The sequence below is a fragment of the Rhinatrema bivittatum genome, chromosome 6 (assembly GCF_901001135.1).
Source record: "Rhinatrema bivittatum chromosome 6, aRhiBiv1.1, whole genome shotgun sequence".
Classification (NCBI taxonomy): domain Eukaryota; kingdom Metazoa; phylum Chordata; class Amphibia; order Gymnophiona; family Rhinatrematidae; genus Rhinatrema; species Rhinatrema bivittatum.
This window is the reverse complement of record NC_042620.1, coordinates 343,856,606-343,877,766: the sequence shown is the minus strand read 5'-3', so window position 1 is coordinate 343,877,766 and position 21,161 is coordinate 343,856,606. Positions and strand designations below refer to the sequence as shown.

At 43.2% G+C, this 21,161-nt stretch overlaps 1 protein-coding gene across 4 annotated transcripts in view; it reads right to left on the bottom strand.

Moving 5' to 3' along the window:
- The window catches only part of ATP11C (ATPase phospholipid transporting 11C), a 365,103-nt gene that overhangs the window by 268,950 nt on the left and 74,992 nt on the right, over nucleotides 1–21,161 (bottom strand). For all 4 annotated transcript variants that reach the window (XM_029607769.1, XM_029607770.1, XM_029607772.1 and 1 more), the window contains one exon: nucleotides 2,225–2,344. In XM_029607769.1, the coding sequence (XP_029463629.1) occupies nucleotides 2,225–2,344 (120 nt within the window). The remainder of the gene's footprint in view (nucleotides 1–2,224; nucleotides 2,345–21,161) is intronic.

The window sequence follows — 21,161 nt, the reverse complement described above, 5'->3', positions numbered from 1 at the left end:
AGCAGGGAAAAAATATCATGGTTAGTTGTAATAAAGGCATATGACACTAGTTCTTAGCCCCGGGGTGAGCTGGGAAAAAAAAAAAAAACGAACAGAAAATAATGTGCATAATCCCTATAGGACAACTAAACTTGTCCTGGGCTTGGTTCTTTGAGCAAGATAGGGGCTCTCACTATAGAAATAAGAATTATGCCCTCACAAAATAAGTCCCATTCTTGCTTGCTTCTACCATCAAGGAGAAGCAAAGTCACCCAAAAACTAGTAGCAAGACCAGGAAAATCACAGCTACCTAGAAAAATAACTTAAAAGGAAGATTAAAGCTTCTTATTACATAGGGTTCAAGCCAATCAAAACCACTGGATGCTGAAGAAAGGAAAAAGTATATGAAAAAGGCTTAGCATGCGATTTCAAAAGTCAGATTTGATTGGTGGCACCTTCTGTTCTCATGCATTTTATGGCTCAGTAGCTTCATTTCCAATTAAAGTGCTAGATATGACTTAGGGCTTTCAAGACATTAAAGACAACTTATTCTGTCATCATTATCTACTATTTCCAACTAGTCTTAGCAAATAATTTATCAAGGAGTTGGAAAGACATGCTGTAAAGATTTAATAAAATTAAATGAAAATATACCACAAATCCTGGAAAAAAAAATCTAAAAAAACCCCTCATACATACAAATAAAGAACATTCTTCCACATACAGGCAATTAAAAGACCACAAATATGTGCACTCGAGAGCTTTTTCATGTAAAGAATCTTAGATCTATATCAGGCAGTATAATAGTACAAAATGCTCTACAATCACAGATTTTTTGTTTCATAAGATGCTAACAAAATCATAACTCTGTCACTTTGCAGTGGTACAATGATCACAAAATAGCAATCCAAATAAGACCACAAATTCTGACAATATTTTCTTTTTTTTCTCCAAATCTGTAACAATACAATCCTTCTTAAATAAAAAGCCTCTGTCCTCTCTTCCCTGTGATAACAAAAACCCTTGTGACAGCACATTTACTTCTAAAAAGTCCAAATAAAGTACATACCGTACAATACACAGTGTTAACTGGACATCCTCACTGCTTATCGGATATATGATGAATTTTATGTTCTCTAGCACACAAATGGAATCAGGCCATGGGATACAATGGCTTATGGCCCAGAAGCAATTCTCTTCCAGAAAAGACATCCGAAAGCTCAGCTTTTAGCTTGACGTGGGATTACTTCAGTTTTGGCATCCTCTAAAGAATACTGCTTCCATTACAGAAGAGACCACTTACTTTCTTATAGCCTGGGTATAATATACCAGTCTTTGTACCACCATGACTACAACTGATTGTTAAAAGGTGCAGATAAATGGAGGACGTATAACTAGTCGGATAAAAGAACATCTATATAAATCTAAGTATTTATTTTATTTATTTAAAGGCTTTTATATGCCGATGTTCATGTAATATTACATATCGCGTCGGTTTACAGAGAACTAAGGTTAGAAATTACAATGAACATAAGTGTTAAATATAACGTGGAGTACATAATAATGATTGAAGATCATTATTATGATCTGGGATTTAGGGGACCTATACATGGTTAAATGTTGTAGCAGTAAGGAAGCCCACTCATTTTAAAATTGCAAAAAATATCTCCTTTATTAAAAAAAACAAAACAAAAAACAAACCCCAACACCACCCAAAAAGACAATCAGAAAAACAGGGTCTGAAAAACAGATGCATATAAATGCCCGTTAGCAATCATGGAGGTGCCAAGAAGTGCTGAATGGTTACCGAGCTCTGAATGAGCAGGCCACGCCTGGTTTTTTTTATAATTGTATCACTTGCAAAAGTGCAGATTTAGTCCTGGTTTGTACAGACTGTTAATCCCACTTTGAAATGAGAGAAATTAAACATAAATTCACAAGAAATGCTCATTGAGCTGCTACTTAGTGACTTAGGGCCTCATTTACAAAGCATGGACGCAGAACGGGAGAAAAGCCTTGGTAGACCAGTCCCTTAGTTTCCTGTTAATTAGTTTGCGGTAACTTGGACACAGGTAAATGCTTCAAATCATCTTAAACTGATCTTTGTGCCTTTAGGGTGTTTCAGGGTTTGAGGGAACCATTGGTGCACTTCCACTCCGATACGTCTTGGGAACGTATATAAATATTTCTAAACTCTCTGGCCTATCAAATCACCAGGTGTTCTCGATTAAAGGCGGCAACTTACTTTGGATGAGACAATTCTATTATCACAGAATTTCGGTGCAATGTAAGCATCTGTTTCCGAGATTGGATGATGTCCAACGTAAACTGTGCGAGTTCCTACTCGTTTTTCTTCTCCAGGACACTGTCAAAAGCAAGAGGAAAAACACTCCGTTTAATTCAGAAGTTTTGCATTTACAAAAGCCTGCGTCTCCCACAGCTGGTGCCAGCTGAAGTCTAGGAGAGAAATTAATAGCCAGCAATTTTAGGCGTTCCTTCAAGAGCATTCAGGGAGGCATCCGGTCTTAGCAGGACTGAATTTGTCCTAATGCGGGAGGATACTTTATTTCAAAACATTACAAGACCCTGCAAAAAATAAAAAAAACTAGGAACAGACTGCCAGATCATTTTATTTGTTTCTGAATTGGACATTTCTAAATCAAAATGAAGCCTGTTTGCAAGGCATGGATGCTTTTCATTTACAGAATTTAACTGAACCACCTGGATGTTTTCTATTTTGCATCAATATGAAACTCACTTGGCCCTTCTATTGCCAAAACATTTTAGACATGGCTGAGGGCAATTTTTAAAAGCTATTTACCTGGGTGAATAAGTGGACTGAAACGGCCCAGTTTTTCCCTGAGCTAAAGTATGAGCAGGAATTATTTTACCCACGGGAAAAGCACATAGTTTTGTATTTTCAAAAGTAGGTGTGTGTTTTTTGTTTGGTTTTTTTTTAAGAGGGTGTATGCTGGTGCAAATCTCTATGGGTACTTTTTCCCCACTGAGGCAAATTTCAAAAGCAAAGTATGGAGGTTATTTTCAAAGAAATTACATGCATAAAAGTAGCATCTCTCATAGCAATTTTCAAAAGCCCATTTAAGTGCATAAAACATTTTGACAATTTAGCCTATGGCATGAATTTTGCAAGGCGTTATATAAGCAAGTAAAAGTAGCAATTTTCAAAAATCAAGTTTTATATGTGCAAATCCTTTTGAAAAGTATCTCCTATGTGCATACTTACCTTTGAGAGCTGGCACAAAGCCCACGAGTATTTTGCAACCTTGAAAATTGCCCCATAATACTTTCAAAATGGCTCTAAATATGGAAAGTTGTGTGAACCGTGCTTATTACTTATCCCCAACTTTTTCCTGCTCAAATCATTTAATTAATAACTAGCTGATTCAAAAATCACATTCAGTGAACGCATACACCCCCACAACATTTTGAGTGTGATGTTTCCATTCCAATTGTATGGGTTAAAAAAAAAAAATTGTGTTAACCAAACTTAGGGGCCAATGCAATAAAATGCACCCAGCTTAGTGCACAGGTTAACGAGCAGTTGGACATGCATTTTGGATGTGCTAGACTAACACCCGATGCAATAAGGGGATTAGCGCATCCAAAACAAGCACCCAAACAACCGCATACCTGATAGCGTTCATCACATGTAAATTCCATGTAAGCGAGGCTATTAGCCATTACCCCCGGTGCAGTAAATTGCCAGGCACCCAACGCACAATTTTTAACACAGCAAATTTAACTCCAGCCATGGAGCTGGCTTTAAGTCATACTGCGAGTCAAGGGCTCTTGCAACAATCAAAAATACTAACCACAGTAGATCTACTGCTTGCATTAAGAAGTAAAAATAATGTAATGGATTGATTAAAAAAAAATTTCTGGACGCACAATAATCACGCTCCAGGCGATTTCACCCCTTGCTGTTGTGCGTGTAAATCATCTGAAGCGGGATAAAACGGATGACCCTATTGAATGCCCATTGCAGTTATGGGCACACAGCCACATCTTCTGGGCACCCAATGCATTTGAGCGCTAGGGACAGCAGAGTTGCTTACCTGTAAAAGGTGTCCTCTGAGGAGAGCAGGATGTTAGTCCTCACACATGGGTGACATCATCGGTTGGATTCCAGTCTGGAACTTTGATCTCAAAGATTCTACAACTTTCAGACATGCCCTACGGAGCATGTGCAGTTGTAGTTATCACCCTGCCCCCTAGACAGATTACCTGTCCCTGATATAGCTCATACATGGAGAAAAACTCAGGGGAGGCGGGTGGATTTCGTGAATATTAACACCCTGCTGTCCTCAGAGAAAAAAAAACTGTTACAGGTAAGTAACTCTGCTTTCTCCAAGAACAAGCAGGATAACAGTCCACACACATGGGTTATTCCCAAGCTACAGGCTGTCCGAGCATGACAAAGCTGGAAACCGCACAGTGCTGAAAGCACCACCTCTCTCTAATTTGCCTGTGAGGCAGCCGACCCACAAAGGGGTCTAGGCGAGAAAAGAGTTGGGTTCTACAAAGAGAAAAACATAGAAAAGACTGAGACACCGAACCTTGATGCATAGCAAAGGTATCTAAGGCAGGGGAGTGATGCGAGTGCAAGAAAAAAAAAATACCCGCACCACAGAAAACACAAGCAGAGTTTCAGATCAGTAAACCCTGACGATGACAGTAGGTTTAGAACCTCCTGGATACAGGAAAACAAGAGACGAACTCTTGGACGAAGACCACATAGTTTCCTTCTGTGTTACAAGACAACTGAAAAACCAACTGGAGCCCAAGAGCTTTCCAGAAAGAAACCTCAATCCACTGGTATCTGAAGGATAGAATGCTTCTGCAGAAATATGCCCCATGTTTGGCTGATAGACATAATGGGCAGAAACACCCAATCAATGCTTGGAAGAATAATCAGCAATAATAGCAGGGGTTGTGACAGACGCAGCTGACCAGCAGGAGAGCATCAAGAGTTTCAGGGGTTGAAAGGCAATCTCTGACTGGGATCGCTAGCCCAAACCCCCAAGCAGGGAGATACATTAGGCCTGAAGTTCACCCACACTGCACCCTGTCAAGGGCAGGGCTATCCATCCTGTCTACAGGATAGTTTTAGGTGAGCTGGAAGGCACTTTGGTCAACCCAGTGAAGTGAGAAAAGCTAAAGACAGTACTGGCCAGAACTTGGCAAATATAGGGAAAAAGTGGTGTCTCTTTCCCTGCAGGTATATACTAAGGTATACCATGAATGCCCTAGCTTTTCTTTACTTCTCATTGACATTCCAACTGAAAGTCGGAAAGAGCAAAGAACTCAAGGAGGCAGAGTGCTGGACTGCAAGGGTAAGAACAAGTTGCTAGGTTGTGTATCTCAATCCCAAGCAAATAACTCACTGCTGATGCCAGTAGGGAGTTAACCACTGAGATAGAGCTCTCAGCCTGCCTGGAACAGCTGAAACAGAGTGAATTCCCCAGGGAAGAAATCCAGACACTCCATCAAGAGACAGGAAGCCGGGGTGCTGCAAGTGCAAACCCCTATAGAAAAGGATTTCTTCACCAGCCTGGAAACCCTAAGGGTACTAGGGCATGGTCAGTGTGATCTCAGAACACACTGTCCACCAACCTTGTTTAGATATTAATACCTCAGCCAACATTATATATACTTCCCCCAAGGAAGCATGCGGTCCAGTAAATGAAACAACCTTTGCATGAACCAGGACTCTCCTGTCCGCAGACAGAGTTATCCTGAAAATGGGAAAGTATAGCTTGCAAGCCACTGCAACCAAACAGTTGCATCTCTGTTGCGGGGTCCCTATTCCCTCAACTAGTGATATGGTGATAGGTTGAAAAGCATACTTGCCAATTAGATGGATTAGAACCCTCCTCACTGAGATAGGATCCTGAAGGCAAGAATAACTGGCAATAGTGGTCTTCCACAAAAAATGCTCCTTGAGTTCAGCAGGTATCAAATTAGGAGAGAAAATCCTAATCTTCACCGGGGAGCTAGCCCGAAGAGGAGACTCCTAGTACAATAGGGAGACTGAATCTGGAATGGCTCCCTCACAAATAGACCTGCTGTGCTTTAGGATGACCTAAGGAGAGCGCTACTGCCTGACCAGCTCTCAGATCCAGCGAGAAATAGAGAGTGATTGCCAGTCAGAAGCAGTGACATCCCTTCTTGTACATTCTCCGGGAAACGTAGAATGAGGGACACACACTGTACGGGTGGACAACCAGCTGGCCAGGGTGAGGGGATCCATAAGGTCACCCTGAAAACCCAAATCATATCTCCCCTTCCTGAAGGGACAGGAAAGCAACAGGAATTGGAGCCTCCCGATCCCAAAAGACCTTCCAACTCTCTAGGTAAGAGTTGCGTTACAGTCACTGATCGTTGAGGTTCAGAAGCTAGCAAATCTGTCACTTGCAGCCATCTTCAGATGCGGTAGGCCACTACAGTAATCAATGGAGGGATCCCAGCTAAAGCTGTCCAATGACCGCTGCTGCTGTCCCCTGGTCCTGGCCTGCAAGGAGATGCTCAGATTCAAAAGAATCGAGGCTCCAGTTCGGCGATAAACCCGCAAGGGATGGAGCCCAAGGGGCTTCCCCACAAAGCGAGTTTCTAACACAGGTGGGGTTGAAAGACCGTCCTCTTCTGAGGAGGGGGAAGACTCCCAACACTAGCCTCATGGTATCCGCTCCCATAGGGGTTCGACCAGGCACACAGCCTTAGGTCAGTCCTTTGGTGCGAGTCACAACCCATTGTGCTCGCCATGAGGGAACAACATACACACACCCATACAGTAGAAGGCAACTGGAAGAACAGTACTCTCCTCTGTAAAAGCACGCTGACCAGTACACATATAGTGGTATTCCATCCTACGGATGGTGGCATACCTATGAATCCACTTGCCATGCTTGAGGGTAGAATCCCACTGCACAGCAAGGACTGAGCACCACCTACTAGAGTCGATGGCTGCGTGTTGCCAAAAAGCAAATAGTGCATGTGATGGCGCCTTCCTAGCCAGTGCTCTTTAGTGCCTTATGGTGCAGAACAGATGACGAGGCGGATACCTTGACGCAACAATGACAGAACCCTGACATGGCTGTGTACTGAACTGAGAGAGAAAACCACCTGCCAGTGCCCGTGGCACATGGAATAGATGATCCCTGCCGTACCACACACGTAGTTGCTCTCCACTATCACACTAACTCCCAATGGAGTGAATAGGAACAGTGTGACGATGACGTCCTCCAGTACCACTGGGGCTTTGATTATGGCATAGTGGTGGCTGGCATTCTATGGCGTCACCCCCATGGTACTCCTAGAACCTGTTAATGCTCCAAGAGGCTGAACACAGCCCTTAAATTGCTTCGGGAATGGCTCACCGCAGGTTCCCTCATGGAATGGCAGCAGCAAAGTCCATGGCGACTGACTGTGCCCATGGTGCTCTGCAGTAGTGACCATGTCAACAGCGCCCATGGGGCCCAAAGCACTCTCACACTCAACAACGTTGGATCGCATCAACGGCAACAAATGATGCTGCACCCAGGACTTCGATGGTGCTTGACCGTGTCTTTATCTTCATCTTTTATTTGAATTTATTAATGCCCATGTCCTGGGCAATGTACATAAGCATAATCATATAATTTACATTAAATCAGTAATCATAGTCAGACAATACAAAGACAAAATAACAGGCTTGTCTAAACAGCCATGTTTTTAGTAAGGACTTGAAGGACTTTGCGCTGTTTGCCATCCATAAAGCTTCCGGAAACTAGTTCCAGATCACTGGGGTGGCCCACAGAGAAAGCACACTCTCTGGTGGTATTTAGACTGGCATGAAATGGTGAGGGAACATCAAGGAGCCCACATTGTGCCAAACAAAGCTGTCGGGTCAGTTAATATAGCCATAATAGGGCATTGCCTCACGGTAGGGCATCGGAAGAGATCAGGTTGAATGTAATGGTTGCTATCTTATATTTAATTCTCTCCACAATTGGGAGCCAGTGTAACTTGAATAGCACTGACATGATGTGCTCCCTTCTATTCGTATTGGTAATCAGTTTGACAGTATATAGCTCCATCCCCGGCGGCCCCAGACATCAACAGCCTGGAGGCACCGCTAGGGGCCCCGGTGTTCAGACACCGATGGACCTACGGTACCAAGGATGCAGGCAGAGGCTCTGCAGCTTCAACATGGCCTCAACATGCCTCATTGGTACCCAAAGGAACAGATGACTGCCGGTGCCATCGACTGTTCCTTTCAGCTCACCTATACATTTGAGGGCATCGATGCTGAGAACTCAATGGTGTCCCACGGCAGTGGCTATGGCTAATGATAGCCTCGACATCAATCTTAGTGCTCTTAGCAACAATGGTGCACGAAGCCATGCGAGGCCTCAAATGCCCCTGATCCCAGAGGCTCAGGGCCCCTGAGATCATTTGTATCCATGGTGATCAATACCCATAGGCCAGTGATGGGACAGCACAATGCCCCTCGGTGCCACTGCAAAGGAGCCTCAAGGGCACTGGACCACTGTGCCTGGATCTTTTGGCACTCCAGGGTGCCTTGACTAGATGGCGACACAGACGCACGACAGCACCAATTTCTCTGAAACCCATGACACCCGAATGCTTCAAGGGCACTCAAAGGCTCTCAGGAGTCCCAGCAGTCGATAGCCTCTAGAGTGACCAGGGCGCTCAATGGCGATCATTGAAAGCGGTGACCAATGGCATCACTGGCCAATATGCCCGAAGGGCTCTATGGCGACCCCACACCTCAATGGGATTGAAGGCAGCATAGTACCTCAAAGGGATCGAGAGCATCAATGGCCTTGAGGGCAGCTCCAATGGCCTCGAGGGGGATCATAGCACTCGATGGCAGCTCTGGTCCCCAATACTAGTCTGTGTTACAACTCCCCTGCATCGAGGCCCAAGGCACTCAATGAAGCTATGGTAGATGCTATTCCTCTGGTGCATCAAGACTCTACAGCCCCTGCAGACGCCTACAATACAGAAGGCCCAGCCAGCACACTCGAAGCATGCACGGCGCTTGCTAGCGCATGTGGTGCTTATAGCATCAAGGGCGGTCATGCACTTTCGGTGACCACAGTGCTCAATGGCAGTCCTGGTACCCGATGCGATCCTGTCATCGACGTGTCAGCCCATCGGTGCACCAGTAACAGATGTACACAGGCAAATGATACTGGGCATGGCATCGAAGGTGCAGCAGCAAGCTGCTTGCCCAGGCTCCTGCTCACCCCTTCTCACAAGGAGACTGCACTGCCATCACAGGCAAATAGGAGGGGAGACTATGTCTTCGGGGGGGGGGGGGGGGGGGGGTTCCCCACAAGATTAGTATAGTCCTCGATCTCATCACTGTATGAATCTCCAATCAATGCCAATCAATCGGCGAAACATGGAAGTCCTGCCCGGGTAGAACTCAGGTGATTCCCTAGGCTCAGCGACCTACATGCAGTCCATAGGTGATCACCTATGGACTGCATTCTGTCAGTCCTGCCAGCACCTGACAAAGATACAAAAACAGATAGAGCAAGGAGAGGATACAGGTATTAAACTACATTTATTTATTAATTTGTTTGTTTTTATATACCGGTATTCAATGTGCATATCACATCTGTCTACATATAATTTGAAGGTGCAGGAAGCAAGGCATTTCCTTTTGTCAGGTACAAAGAACGATTACAGAAATGTAACGTGAAGGAATAACAGTAACAGGAGTAAAAGACAGTGTTAATAATGGCAATAATCAGTATTAATAAAAGGAATAAACAAGAATAAATAAATACATGTGCAGTATTATTTAATAAGTGATAGTATTAGACTCTGCAAGGCTGAACAGCAACTAAGGCCTGCCATGCGGCTGGCAGTCAGTGAAAAGGAAAAGAAAAAGAAAATTAAACTACCATAAAGGTAAAGAAAAACAGCTGCAGCTCTAGAAAAATATCAATTTCAAAAACAGTGAGGAGAGAGCAAAGCTGAATACCGTGATACACATGGCTCCCGTGACCAAACTGTCCCATGGAAAGTGACTGAGGGACTCTGCCTAGGGAGCAGAGTGATAACTATAGCTGCTCATGCTCAGTAGGACATGTATGAAAGTTCTAGAACCTTTGAGATCAAAGTTCCAGGCTGGGCTCCATCCGATGTAGTCACCCATGTGTGAGGACTACCATCCTGCTTGTCCTCGGAGAAGCACAATTTCTCCCTAGCCTATCCTTTTTCAATATAGCATCAGATGACCAGGAGAGGTGGTTTTGTGCACTTTAGGAAAATAGGCACTCATTTTACCGAATGTCTTATTGCATCGACCTATTAGAGGGCAATTTTTAAATCCATTTGCATAAATAAATACTATTTTACATTGGCCTGCCTAAGAGTGGTCTTCCTCAGCTAAAACGTACGTGTGAAGCCCACAACATGCATGTTTTTAGCTGCAATACAAAGGGGTCTTCCTTTGAGTGCATTTAGATCAGGGGACTAAAACAGCACAGGTATTTGACATTTCCAAAAATAAATATACTATTGTATTCCCCTCTTTTGCTACCTACTCTTGCAGCAGGTGTAAAATAAAAATGTGGATGCTTAAAGCGCACACATTCTGCATTTGTTCATTATCAAAAAGGGAAACAATTTATGGCAGCTTATACTGAGAACAGCATGGGCTGGACCGAATTTCCCCTATAATGTGCAAAATGGGAAATCCACCACGTCCCCCTTTTCCTTTTGTAAGGGGTTGGGTGTGGGCTTGGCACTCAAAGCCTTGGGTAAACTGAATTACACTTACAATACAGTAAACCTCCCATACCAAAACAGCACTAACTGCCAGCACTCAATCAGTAACAACCTTACTTCCTTCTTACAAATAGGCAACACTGCAAATATTAAATCAGGCCCTAAAACATCAATATACCTCCTATTAGGAAAATTGCTATAGATTCCTACACAAACTACAGGCTAGCAGAATACCTCAAGTTAGATCAAAGACAGACCTACCAAATACCAAATCAGTTTGCTACCCTTGTTAAATGTAACTGCACCTTCGGGCACCCCTGTTCCAGTTTGATGTATTTACTGCACTCCTGTTCTATGTAAACCAGTAAGATATGTTTTCATGATTGCCGGTATATAAAAACCTTAAATAAATAAATAAATAAATAAATAAATAAATAAATACAGAATAGAGAGACCATAAAATAAAAATAAACGTGCAGACAAAAACTGAACTGGAAACACTAGACTTGTATGAGGGTATGCAGCGCAACAATGGAAAACCAGAAACATTGCTATTGTTCATTATATATCAAATAAAATCAGGAAAGATAAATAATCAATAATAGTAAAACCATACAAATTAGAAAATATTTTCAAAATAGCTGAGAAACAGAATGACATCCAATAATTAAAAAGTCCTTAAAAATTAAAATAAAATGTTCCAAACTCCAAAACATTTTTGAAAAAACAGCAGATACATCAAACATTACCCAATGATTACAATTAATAAGGATAAAAAAAAACCCCAAACAAAAACACACAACCGCTCTCCATACCTGGGAACCTTTTATTTCCAGATGCCCTGAGATTGTTGTGGATTAGTTGATGGGGTGGGAAGGGAGAGGGTTGCTACACACACATTTTCTCCTCTCTTACATATGCTCACACACTACCTCATACATACCCTCATTCAGGCTCCCTCCCTCTCTCACACATACTGTCATACACACTGACCCTGAAAATAGATGGATAGGGATTAAAGCTTTTAATTAATACAGTTCTATATTAGCTCGTTCATTCTATGGGTCCAGTTATAATATTTGACTATTAAAATCTGTTGAAGCAGATTTAAATTGTTATAATTCTTTTTTCAAATTTCTGTCAAATAGATGACCTACCCAGAGGACTTGATAGTTGGCTTACAAGAACATAAGAAGTTAGGGCTGTTCAGCTTGGAGAAGAGAAGGCTGAGGGGGGATATGATAGAGGTCTTTAAAATCACGAGAAGTCTAGAACAGGTAACTGTGAATCGGTTATTTACTCTTTCAGATAACAGAAAGACTAGGGGGCACTCCATGAAGTTAGCAAGTAGCACATTTTAAGACTAATCGGAGAAAATTCTTTTTTTACTCAATGCAGAATTAAGCTCTGGAATTTGTTGCCAGAGGATGTGATTAGTGCAGTTAGTGTAGCTGGGTTTAAAAAAGGTTTGGATAAGTATGGCATGTTCTTAAGTTGCCATACTGCATCAGACCAAGGGTCCATCAAGGCCAGCATTCTGTTTCCAACAGTGGCCAATCCAGCCTGGCAAGTACCCAAACACTCAGAAGATCCCATGGTACTGATGCCAGTAATAGCAGCAGCCATTCCCTAAGTCAACTTGATTAATAGCAGTTAATAGTTTTCTCCTCCAAGAACTTATTCAAACCTTTTTTAAACCCAACTACACTAACTGACCAAACCGCAACCTCTGGCAACAAGTTCCAGAATGAACTAGATGGGCAGGCTGCCTTCTTGGCAAGTCCTAGTGGTCATGCTGCAAAATATGTCCCATGTCACCTACTGCTGTGAATGAGCTGTTTAGTGGACCCTTGGGCCGATCTGTGAGAAACTGGGGAGAGGTGTACTACAGTCTCTAGTAGTGATTGACAGGTCGGGAGGCGGATACCAGGCAGGAGCTGGACGTGAGCTTCACCCTGGAAGCCGGTACTCCCCCGGGAGGAGCCCGGCCGCTGGGACTTAGGAGATCACAGAAGCTGAAGCTGGAGCAAGCAGGCAGGGATCAGGAGTCAGGCAGGAACTGAAGCAAGCAGGAACTGAAGCAGGACTGGCTACTGGAACCAGACAGGAGCAGAAGCAGGACTGGCTACTGGAACCAGACAGGAGCAGAAGCAGGACTGGCTACTGGAACCAGACAGGTGCAGAAGCAGGACTGGCTGCTGGAACCAGACAGGAGCAGAAGCAGGACTGGCTACTGGAACCAGACAGGAGCAGAAGCAGGACTGGCTACTGGAACCAGACAGGTGCAGAAGCAGGACTGGCTACTGGAACCAGACAGGTGCAGAAGCAGGACTGGCTACTGGAACCAGACAGGTGCAGAAGCAGGACAGGTTACTGCAAGCAAGCCAGACAGAAGCAAGACTTGGGCATGGAGTGAAACAAGTCTCAGGTAGGAACGGAGTTGCTATCGCAATAGCACACTCCGGGGCACGGCTCAACAGAGAACCGCAAGGAACCCCATTGCAGGGCAAACTCCTGGGCTCCGCGGCGGCATCCCCCTCGAGGGGTTGCCGCGAAACAGGCCGCAGGCCCTCGGAGATGGGCCAGGACCAAGGAGGTAAGGGCTTAGACGCGGCTGCCGCGACTGGGACCGCAACACCTACTCCAGTGAAAGCAGCAGTACTTTAACAAGTAGCACAATGTGCCTGCTGAAGCAAAATTTCATACCCACCTTGCACTCCTAATATCAAACTGTGAACCAACTAGCCTGACCAATACAAAAACATCTCCACTGAGAGATTCAATTTCCAAACAAGTCTGGCTGAGATTCTCTGGTACTCCATGTGATAAAAGCTTAGCTCAGATTCAATAGTGAATTTATGGCTCACTGTGATGTGGTGGGATTCTTACACAGCCTGAAGCAGTCCAGAGATGGGGAGAAAGTAACTAGCTATAGAGGGATGCTATTAAAATAAAAACCCAGAAGAAAAAGGAAAAAAAAGCAGAGAAAAGAGGCAATGCTGCTTTAAGACAGGGACAGAGAATTGTAGGCTGCAGAGAGCCATTCTGGAGGAAAGAATAGATAGCAAAGGAATGGGATATTAATTAGGGGATATAGTGGATACTAATTAAGGATTTACTTAGGGTAAGTAGAGTCTTTCTAGGGCAGGAAATAGTCAAGGAAGCACAGGGCACACAGAAGTATGGGTTGGTCAAGATGGGGGCCATGGTAGGACGAGTTATTGCTCCCGATAAGAACATGCAAGACTGTCCCTTGATAAAGCTGGGCATTTTCGATGGCTGCTCAAATTCTATGGAATAGACTACCTATTGAAGCCCATAAGGAGCTGAAGTTTCTTGTGTTTTGTAAAAGAGTTAAGGCATTTCTCTTCCCAACTCACTGCAAAGCAAGGTGATTTAAGTTGGTTTGCTGGGTTGTCTGCAGCATTTTATTTACTAGAGATTGCAATGTGGATTTGCATCTTTAAGGTTTTGTTACTGATTTTTGTGGTGTCATGTTTGTATTTATGTATTAATTATGTTTACTCCTTGAATTACATTTTAATGTTGTACACCATGTCAGGCATCCCACACTGGATTAAGGAGATACAATAAAATTATATTTTTCTCAACATACATAAAATAAACTAAAAGAAAAAGAAAATTGAAGACCCTGCGGCTTACAGGGAAGCAGTTGAACAGGAGACTACCAAGAAGGATGTTTTGATTGCTATACATGGTTTACGCCAGCATGTGTTGAAATGCTTTCTGTACATGACTGGAGTGACCCAGATGCCTTATAGGAATGGAAAAATGCCATTATCTGCAAAAGGAACAAATAACAAAGGAACATAAACAAACGGCTGCAAATGCTTGGCCAGGCTATTTTTGACAATCTGTCAGATATTTTGAGCAGATAGCAAGTGGCAACTTGTTTCAGATGTAGAAGTGAAGATAACTGAAAACTGCTCGTGAACAGGTATCACGCTGTATAATCACCAGCAAGCAAGACAAGATCAAAGTAAGAGAGCCAGGAATTAGAAAACCGTGAAATATAACAAGTCAGCCACAAAGTGGCATTAATCTATGTTAACTCTAAAATATCTCCCTTTCTTTGTTCAGGATATGCACTAGTAACTGCCATTAAATCTCTTACGAGGCTTTGAGTGCTTGACCATCATGAGTGTAGATGGGCTTTTTTTGAGCATGTAGTTGCTGATCTCTCACTGGTTTAGTGGCCTATCATCATCATGCTTGGCACAAAACATTCAACAAGTGTGCCTGCTTGCTCAGAATTCCTGTTCCCCCTCAGATTCCCTAATGTCCATGCGTAGGCATGTACCTGCGCTGGCAGGATTGCTTGGCCCTTCATGTGAGCCATCTGCGTGTTGTCTACACGATTATAACAAAGTCTTCCCTCAATGTCCACATGCAGGTTCCCAGTCTCCAACTATGTGTTTGATCTCCCGGTAACAGTTTCATGCAGATTGGCTCACCAATGTTCAACTCAAGGCAAATCCCTAGCAGATACATCATAGCTTGACTTTGAAGACTTGCCTCATGCTACAGCCTTTCTGATACATCTTGCATCACACGGGGCTTCGAGTAGTTTACTGGCAACTGGCAATACTCTCTTCAGTCTTCACATCAAGTGCTATGCCGCACTGCTATCCATGCCTTCCATTGGCGTTGCTCTAATGGAGTAGAGCTTTCCATGGTCTTTGCTGTCCCTTTTTGCACAGGTTTTCCCACTATCTTCACAGATGATTCAGCTTTGCCATTGGCTTGTGGGTTCCGTGGAGATGCAGTGAACAAACTCCCAATCAGTAGTAAAACATTTATTTTATTTAATATTTATAAAATCACTTCACTGATTAAAAATTGCTCAAAGTGATGTACAATATAAATACTTACAATTCAACTAACAACTCATATATAAAATACAAATAAATAAAACAAATCCATATCATATTATGGGACCCATTGCCTACATCTATCAATATTCCATTCTACCCACTTAGTACAACAATTCAGATATTAAAGGATTGAGACATAAATTAAGTTTTCAACTTTCTTAAGCTGCATGCATGCAAATAGTGGCCCATTATCCAAAAATCACTTGATCTGGTTGACTATAATGTGGAAACTGGACCTTGCAATGCTTCATCATGTCTTACGTGGACATGTCTGGGAGCAGTTCAATTTTCCAGAACTCTTTCCTAAGAAACTTGAATCATTTCATGCTGACACTCTACCAAGGTCACACTGATACGTCATGCAACATCACTTTCTTTATGCTACTTATGCACATATTCATTTGTAGGTAGAACAATTGTTGACAGAGTCCTGGATCTCACCTTGCCTATTAGGCCACTGTAGGATATCACATGTCTTCCTGTAACACACACTTCCCTACCGATGTGTCTAGAACGCACGTTAGCATCTCTGATCACAGTGATTTGGGTTTAATAATCCTTGGTCCTCTGCATAGAATGCCATTTTGTTTGTCAAGTTCATATCTAAATGACCAATATTCCCTCATGGTAGCTGGTACTTTCTCCTTTTCTAACCAAACATTCAGGACCACAGACTTCAATATTCGAAAGATCTCATCTCCTGCAGCGTGATGTATGGTCAGACAGATTCAGGTAATCTGCTTGACTGACCTGTGCAATGTCTGTTTGATCCTATTGCACCCAGCAAACCCCAAGATGTTCAGGCCCTGCACTGAACTGCTGAATTTGCCAGAGGCTGTGCTGAAAGTGGTTAGTGTAGCTGATTTTAAAGAGCGTTTGGACAAATTCCTAGAAGAAAAGCCCACAAATCCTTATTAAGGTGGAGTTGCAGAAATCCACTGCTTATCCCTGCGATAAGCAGCTGGGAATCTATCTGCCCTTTGGAATGTTGCCAAGTGCTTGTGACCTAGGCTGGTCACTGTTGGAAACATAATACTGGGCTTGATGGACCTTTGGTCTGATCCAGTATGGCAAGTCTTATATTCTTATGCTAAGGGCCGGATTTTAAATGCCCTGTGCGCGTAAATCCGGCTGGATTTACGCGTGCAGGGCCCTCCGCGCCTCTTTTGCATAGGCCGCCGGCACGCGCAGAGCCCCAGGACGCGCATAAGTCCCGGGGCTTTGTAAAAGGGGCGGGGAGGGGGCGTGTCCAGGGGCGGCCCGGGGGCATGGTCGAGGCCTCCGGACCAGCCCCCAGGTCTGGTGATGGCGTGCCAGCAGCCCGCTGGCAGGCGTAAATCTGGCAACAAAGGTGTGGGGGGGGGGGGTGGGCGAAGGAAAGTTCCCTCCGAGGCCACTCCGATTTCAGAGCGGCCTTGGAGGGAACAGGCAACGCGCGCCGGGCTTGGCGCGCGCAGGTTGCACAAATGTGCACCCCCTTGCGTGCGCCGACCCCGGATTTTATAAGATACGCGCGTATCTTATAAAATCCAGCGTACCTTTGTTCGCGCTCGTGCAATTTTATAAAATCCGGCCCTCAGTGTATCACTGATACATCTCAGGGCCTAGCTTATAAACAATATCAAGGTTGTAATGCTGCAGTGTAAGCAGTATGCTCTGAAAATGTTTGGGAGCATACAGTAGGTCTTCTTGATGACTGCTTATGATCAGTTCCTGCTGTATTTCTATCACGGCCATAGAGGTAATGGTGAAAATGTTGACAGGTAAACAATGCTCAAACATTCCTTTTCAATTTGCATATAATTTTGTTCAACTGGAATGAGCGCCTTAAAAGTAAAGACCACCAGTTGACCCTCTTGCATCAAACATCCAAGCCCATTTTTACTAGAGTCACTCGATCATAGTATTTTAGCACAGGTGCCTTTACAACCACTTTATTTTCTGCACTGTAAAGCCATACTTTGGAAGCTAATGCCAAATGGCATCCTTATCCAGAAGTCTTCAGGACCTCACATATCTGACAGGTATTGCATGAATTTTGGAAGGTAGTTCATAAACCCAATGAAGTATTGCACAGATTTAACATCCAGAGGCTATAGCATATCATGTACAGCTCTAACCTTCTCTTGGTCCATTTTCAGTCCCTGTGAGGACAGGATGTTTACAAGGAACTTGGACTTCCTTCACCTTGAATTGCAATTTCTTCACATTAAGCTTTAGCTTCACCTGCCTGCAACAATCATGATTATGCTCTGCTTTCTCAGTTACTGCAAACTCATGAGGATGTCACCAACTATAGACTCAATATCACTAAACCCTGCTAACATTTCATGCTGCTTCCACTAATAAACCTCTAGTGCTAGCGAGACTCCAAATGGTCATTTAAGCTATCTTTTTTTGCTCTGGGGTGGGTCCAGGAGACTGCTTTTCTCATCTAATTTACATTATAGGAATGCATTCCATGCATCAACAAGCATAAACACTCAAGCCTTAGGCAGCCTGTATAAGATATCTTCAAGCACTGGCATGATGTAGTGCGATCTTCACACTGCTTCCTTACTACAACCACGTTGCTCATCCAGTCACTTGGTTCAGTTGGTGTGAGATGACCATGCCTGTTCACTTGTGCTTTTACCTCTGACTTTATGGCTACTGGTACATTGTGTGGAGCATTTTGGATTGATGAAATACTGGAATGAGCTTAAAAACGGACTTCTGCTGGAACAGATTCCTCTGGTCCATATAAAATACATCATATGCATTGATCAGCTGTTGTCGAAAACAGTTTGGTGCACGGATGTCTATATGGTTTAGTTCTGCAGGAATAGGCCCAAGGCACTTAAAGCAAGCAGCATTGGTTTCCAATTGGCTTTGACTATCTCAGACTCATGAGTGCATCTGTGTCTGCTGCACTGTGCATGAAAGTCCAAAAGATGTCATGAGCTCTCCTTAATATAGATTCAATTTGGTGCTGCTTGGTTGTAGTTATGCTCTCAGTGCCAACCTAATCTTGTCGTTCAGGGACATGACATTACATGTCATACCAGAGTCCAACTGACAGGATTGTAGTATATTATTTAATCTGAGATTATGTCCTTTTATTTGCATAGTGCCTGTGCATTCCTTTGAGAAAATCATGTCAGTACTGAGCAAATGTGCATCATCCAACTCTGACATCTCCAACTTTTGCAGCTTACTTTTTCCATTTGCTGGACATTGTTCTCTTGCTTATGTACATTGCCACAATATCTACATGCTGCAGCTGTTGCTTACTTGTCGCATTAACACTGTCAGCCTGCTGGTCCTTTTGCATAGTTCATATTTGCAAGTCAGTAAGCTCTGCAGTGCAGCACATTTCAAAAGCTGTATTCAAATTTAAATCATTTTCTCAGAAGATGGCAATATGTGCATGCACTGGCAAGGTCAAGGACTAGTTTATCCCAAATCAGTTCATCATACAGTGGGCCATACTCACGTCACTGCTTTCTCTCTGAAGCATATCATAAAAGTTGTCAAATTCCTTCTCCTCTCATTTGTAGCAGCCAAATATTTCTCTTTCATTTTTTGGAGGCCTGAAATAGGCTTCCAATGCATCAAAGATGGTTTTTGTATCTTCTCTGCTCCTCTGTAAGGCTCAAACTGTGCTTGTAAGCATGGTAACAACTCAGTACCTAGGACCCTCTTCAATGTAGCTGCCTGCACTTCATTTAAGCCTGTGGGTAGTCTTCAAATCCTGCCCTGAAATGTTCCCAGTTGCTACTTAAATCACGACTAACCTTCATTCCTTCGAGGGTGGAATGCTATTAGCAGCTGCCATGATGCAGAAATGCTCTCATGCTTTATTAACCATAGGAGGGCACATACAACCCTAAGCCAAGCAATATCGCTGCAAGCCTTGCCTTCTGTTCCCAGCTCCTGAGCCCACTGCATTCTGGAAACTCTACTTCAGACACAGGGACGCAATGCAGGTTCAGAGAAACTTGGGACACCATGTTTCAGATGTAGAAATAAAGTCAATTGAAAGCTGTTAGTGAACAGGTGCCATTTTGTACTGTATAACCCAGCAAGCAATACACAAGGTTAAAGTGACAGACAGGAAGTAGAAAGCAGTATAACAAGCAGCCACAAAGTGGTATCAATCTACAAGTTAACATCTATGGCACTCTGTAGCTAGGCTGCTCAATTATTTGTTTCCATCTGCTCTCTGAGTAACCTACATAAAATGTTCTTACACTTTCCCTAGAAGTACACAGGAAAAAAACATATAGATGCATTTTAAAATGGCACAGAGCCAAGACACTTCAATTTTGACTTGAAAATCATATTTTGTCATCAGATTTCCTCTTGACATAAGAACAGGTTTTCAACAAAAAAGATGGAAGAATCCAGAGTCCAGACAGCTAAGATTTCAGCAATAGGCATTGATCATGGCCTCACATTTAATGCTAGAAAGCAGCTGCCTCCCTAGCAAGACTTTGTAGTACTTTCTGTCAGCCAGGCATATATTCCTGGAAGTAAGTCTGAAACAGTGTCAAAGAGATCTTTAATTATGTTTGACCACTGGGAAAGTGACCAGAAGTCATTTTACAAGACTTGAAAATTGTGTACCACAGGGGCAACATTTTCCATTGTTGTCTTAAGTCACTTGACCAAGAAGAGTGATTTTGATTTGCTGATTTTTCTCCTGGACTTTAAAGTTGGATGCTTTAATAAATATTCCCACTTGCTGGAGCTCTCCTCCACTGGAAGAATCCTGATCAGAGTCTGCAGCACCTGAAGGTGATCCCCTGTAAAGGTGGGGGCGGGCTTTCTGGTTATGGGAATTTCCTACCAGCACGATCCTAGGAGTGGCCATGGCTGCACGCCTGTAAATAAAAAACGATATGGACCGATACCTTCATGAGTGCATTACTTTACTGCAAAGCACGACGAAAAATCTTGCCTACCTCTTATTCCCCTAAGAGTACAGGGCAGCGATGGCGAAACTCCAACCCTCGAATGCCACAAACAGGCCAGGCTTTCAGGATATCCACAATGAATACGCATGAGATAGATTTGCATGCAAATCATTCTCATGCATATTCATTGTAGATATCCTAAAAACCTGGCCTGGTTGTGGCCCTCGAGGACTGGAGTTTACCATCACTGATATAGCGAGTAATGGTTTCAGGAATATCACATTCTTTGACCTAAAATTCTAGGACAAGAACCTCATGTAATCTATTACAAAGGAGCAGGAAGTTAAACTTTAGACACTCACTAACTGCTCTAAAATTGTTTTCCAAAGCCACAACTGCTGCATGCTCTGCTTCTTATGCATTCCCAGAGTAGCAAGCAGTGGGTGCTAAGAAAAGATGCTGGGCTAGATGAACCAGTGATTTCATTCAAAAGTGCAATTCTTATAGCCTTATGCTAGCCATCATTTCAGTTCTTTTGACTAATCAGTATTTTTTTTTCTTTCATTCTGAAAACAAAATGAATGTGCAGATGTGCTAGATTTGGATTCTGCCTAATTATATA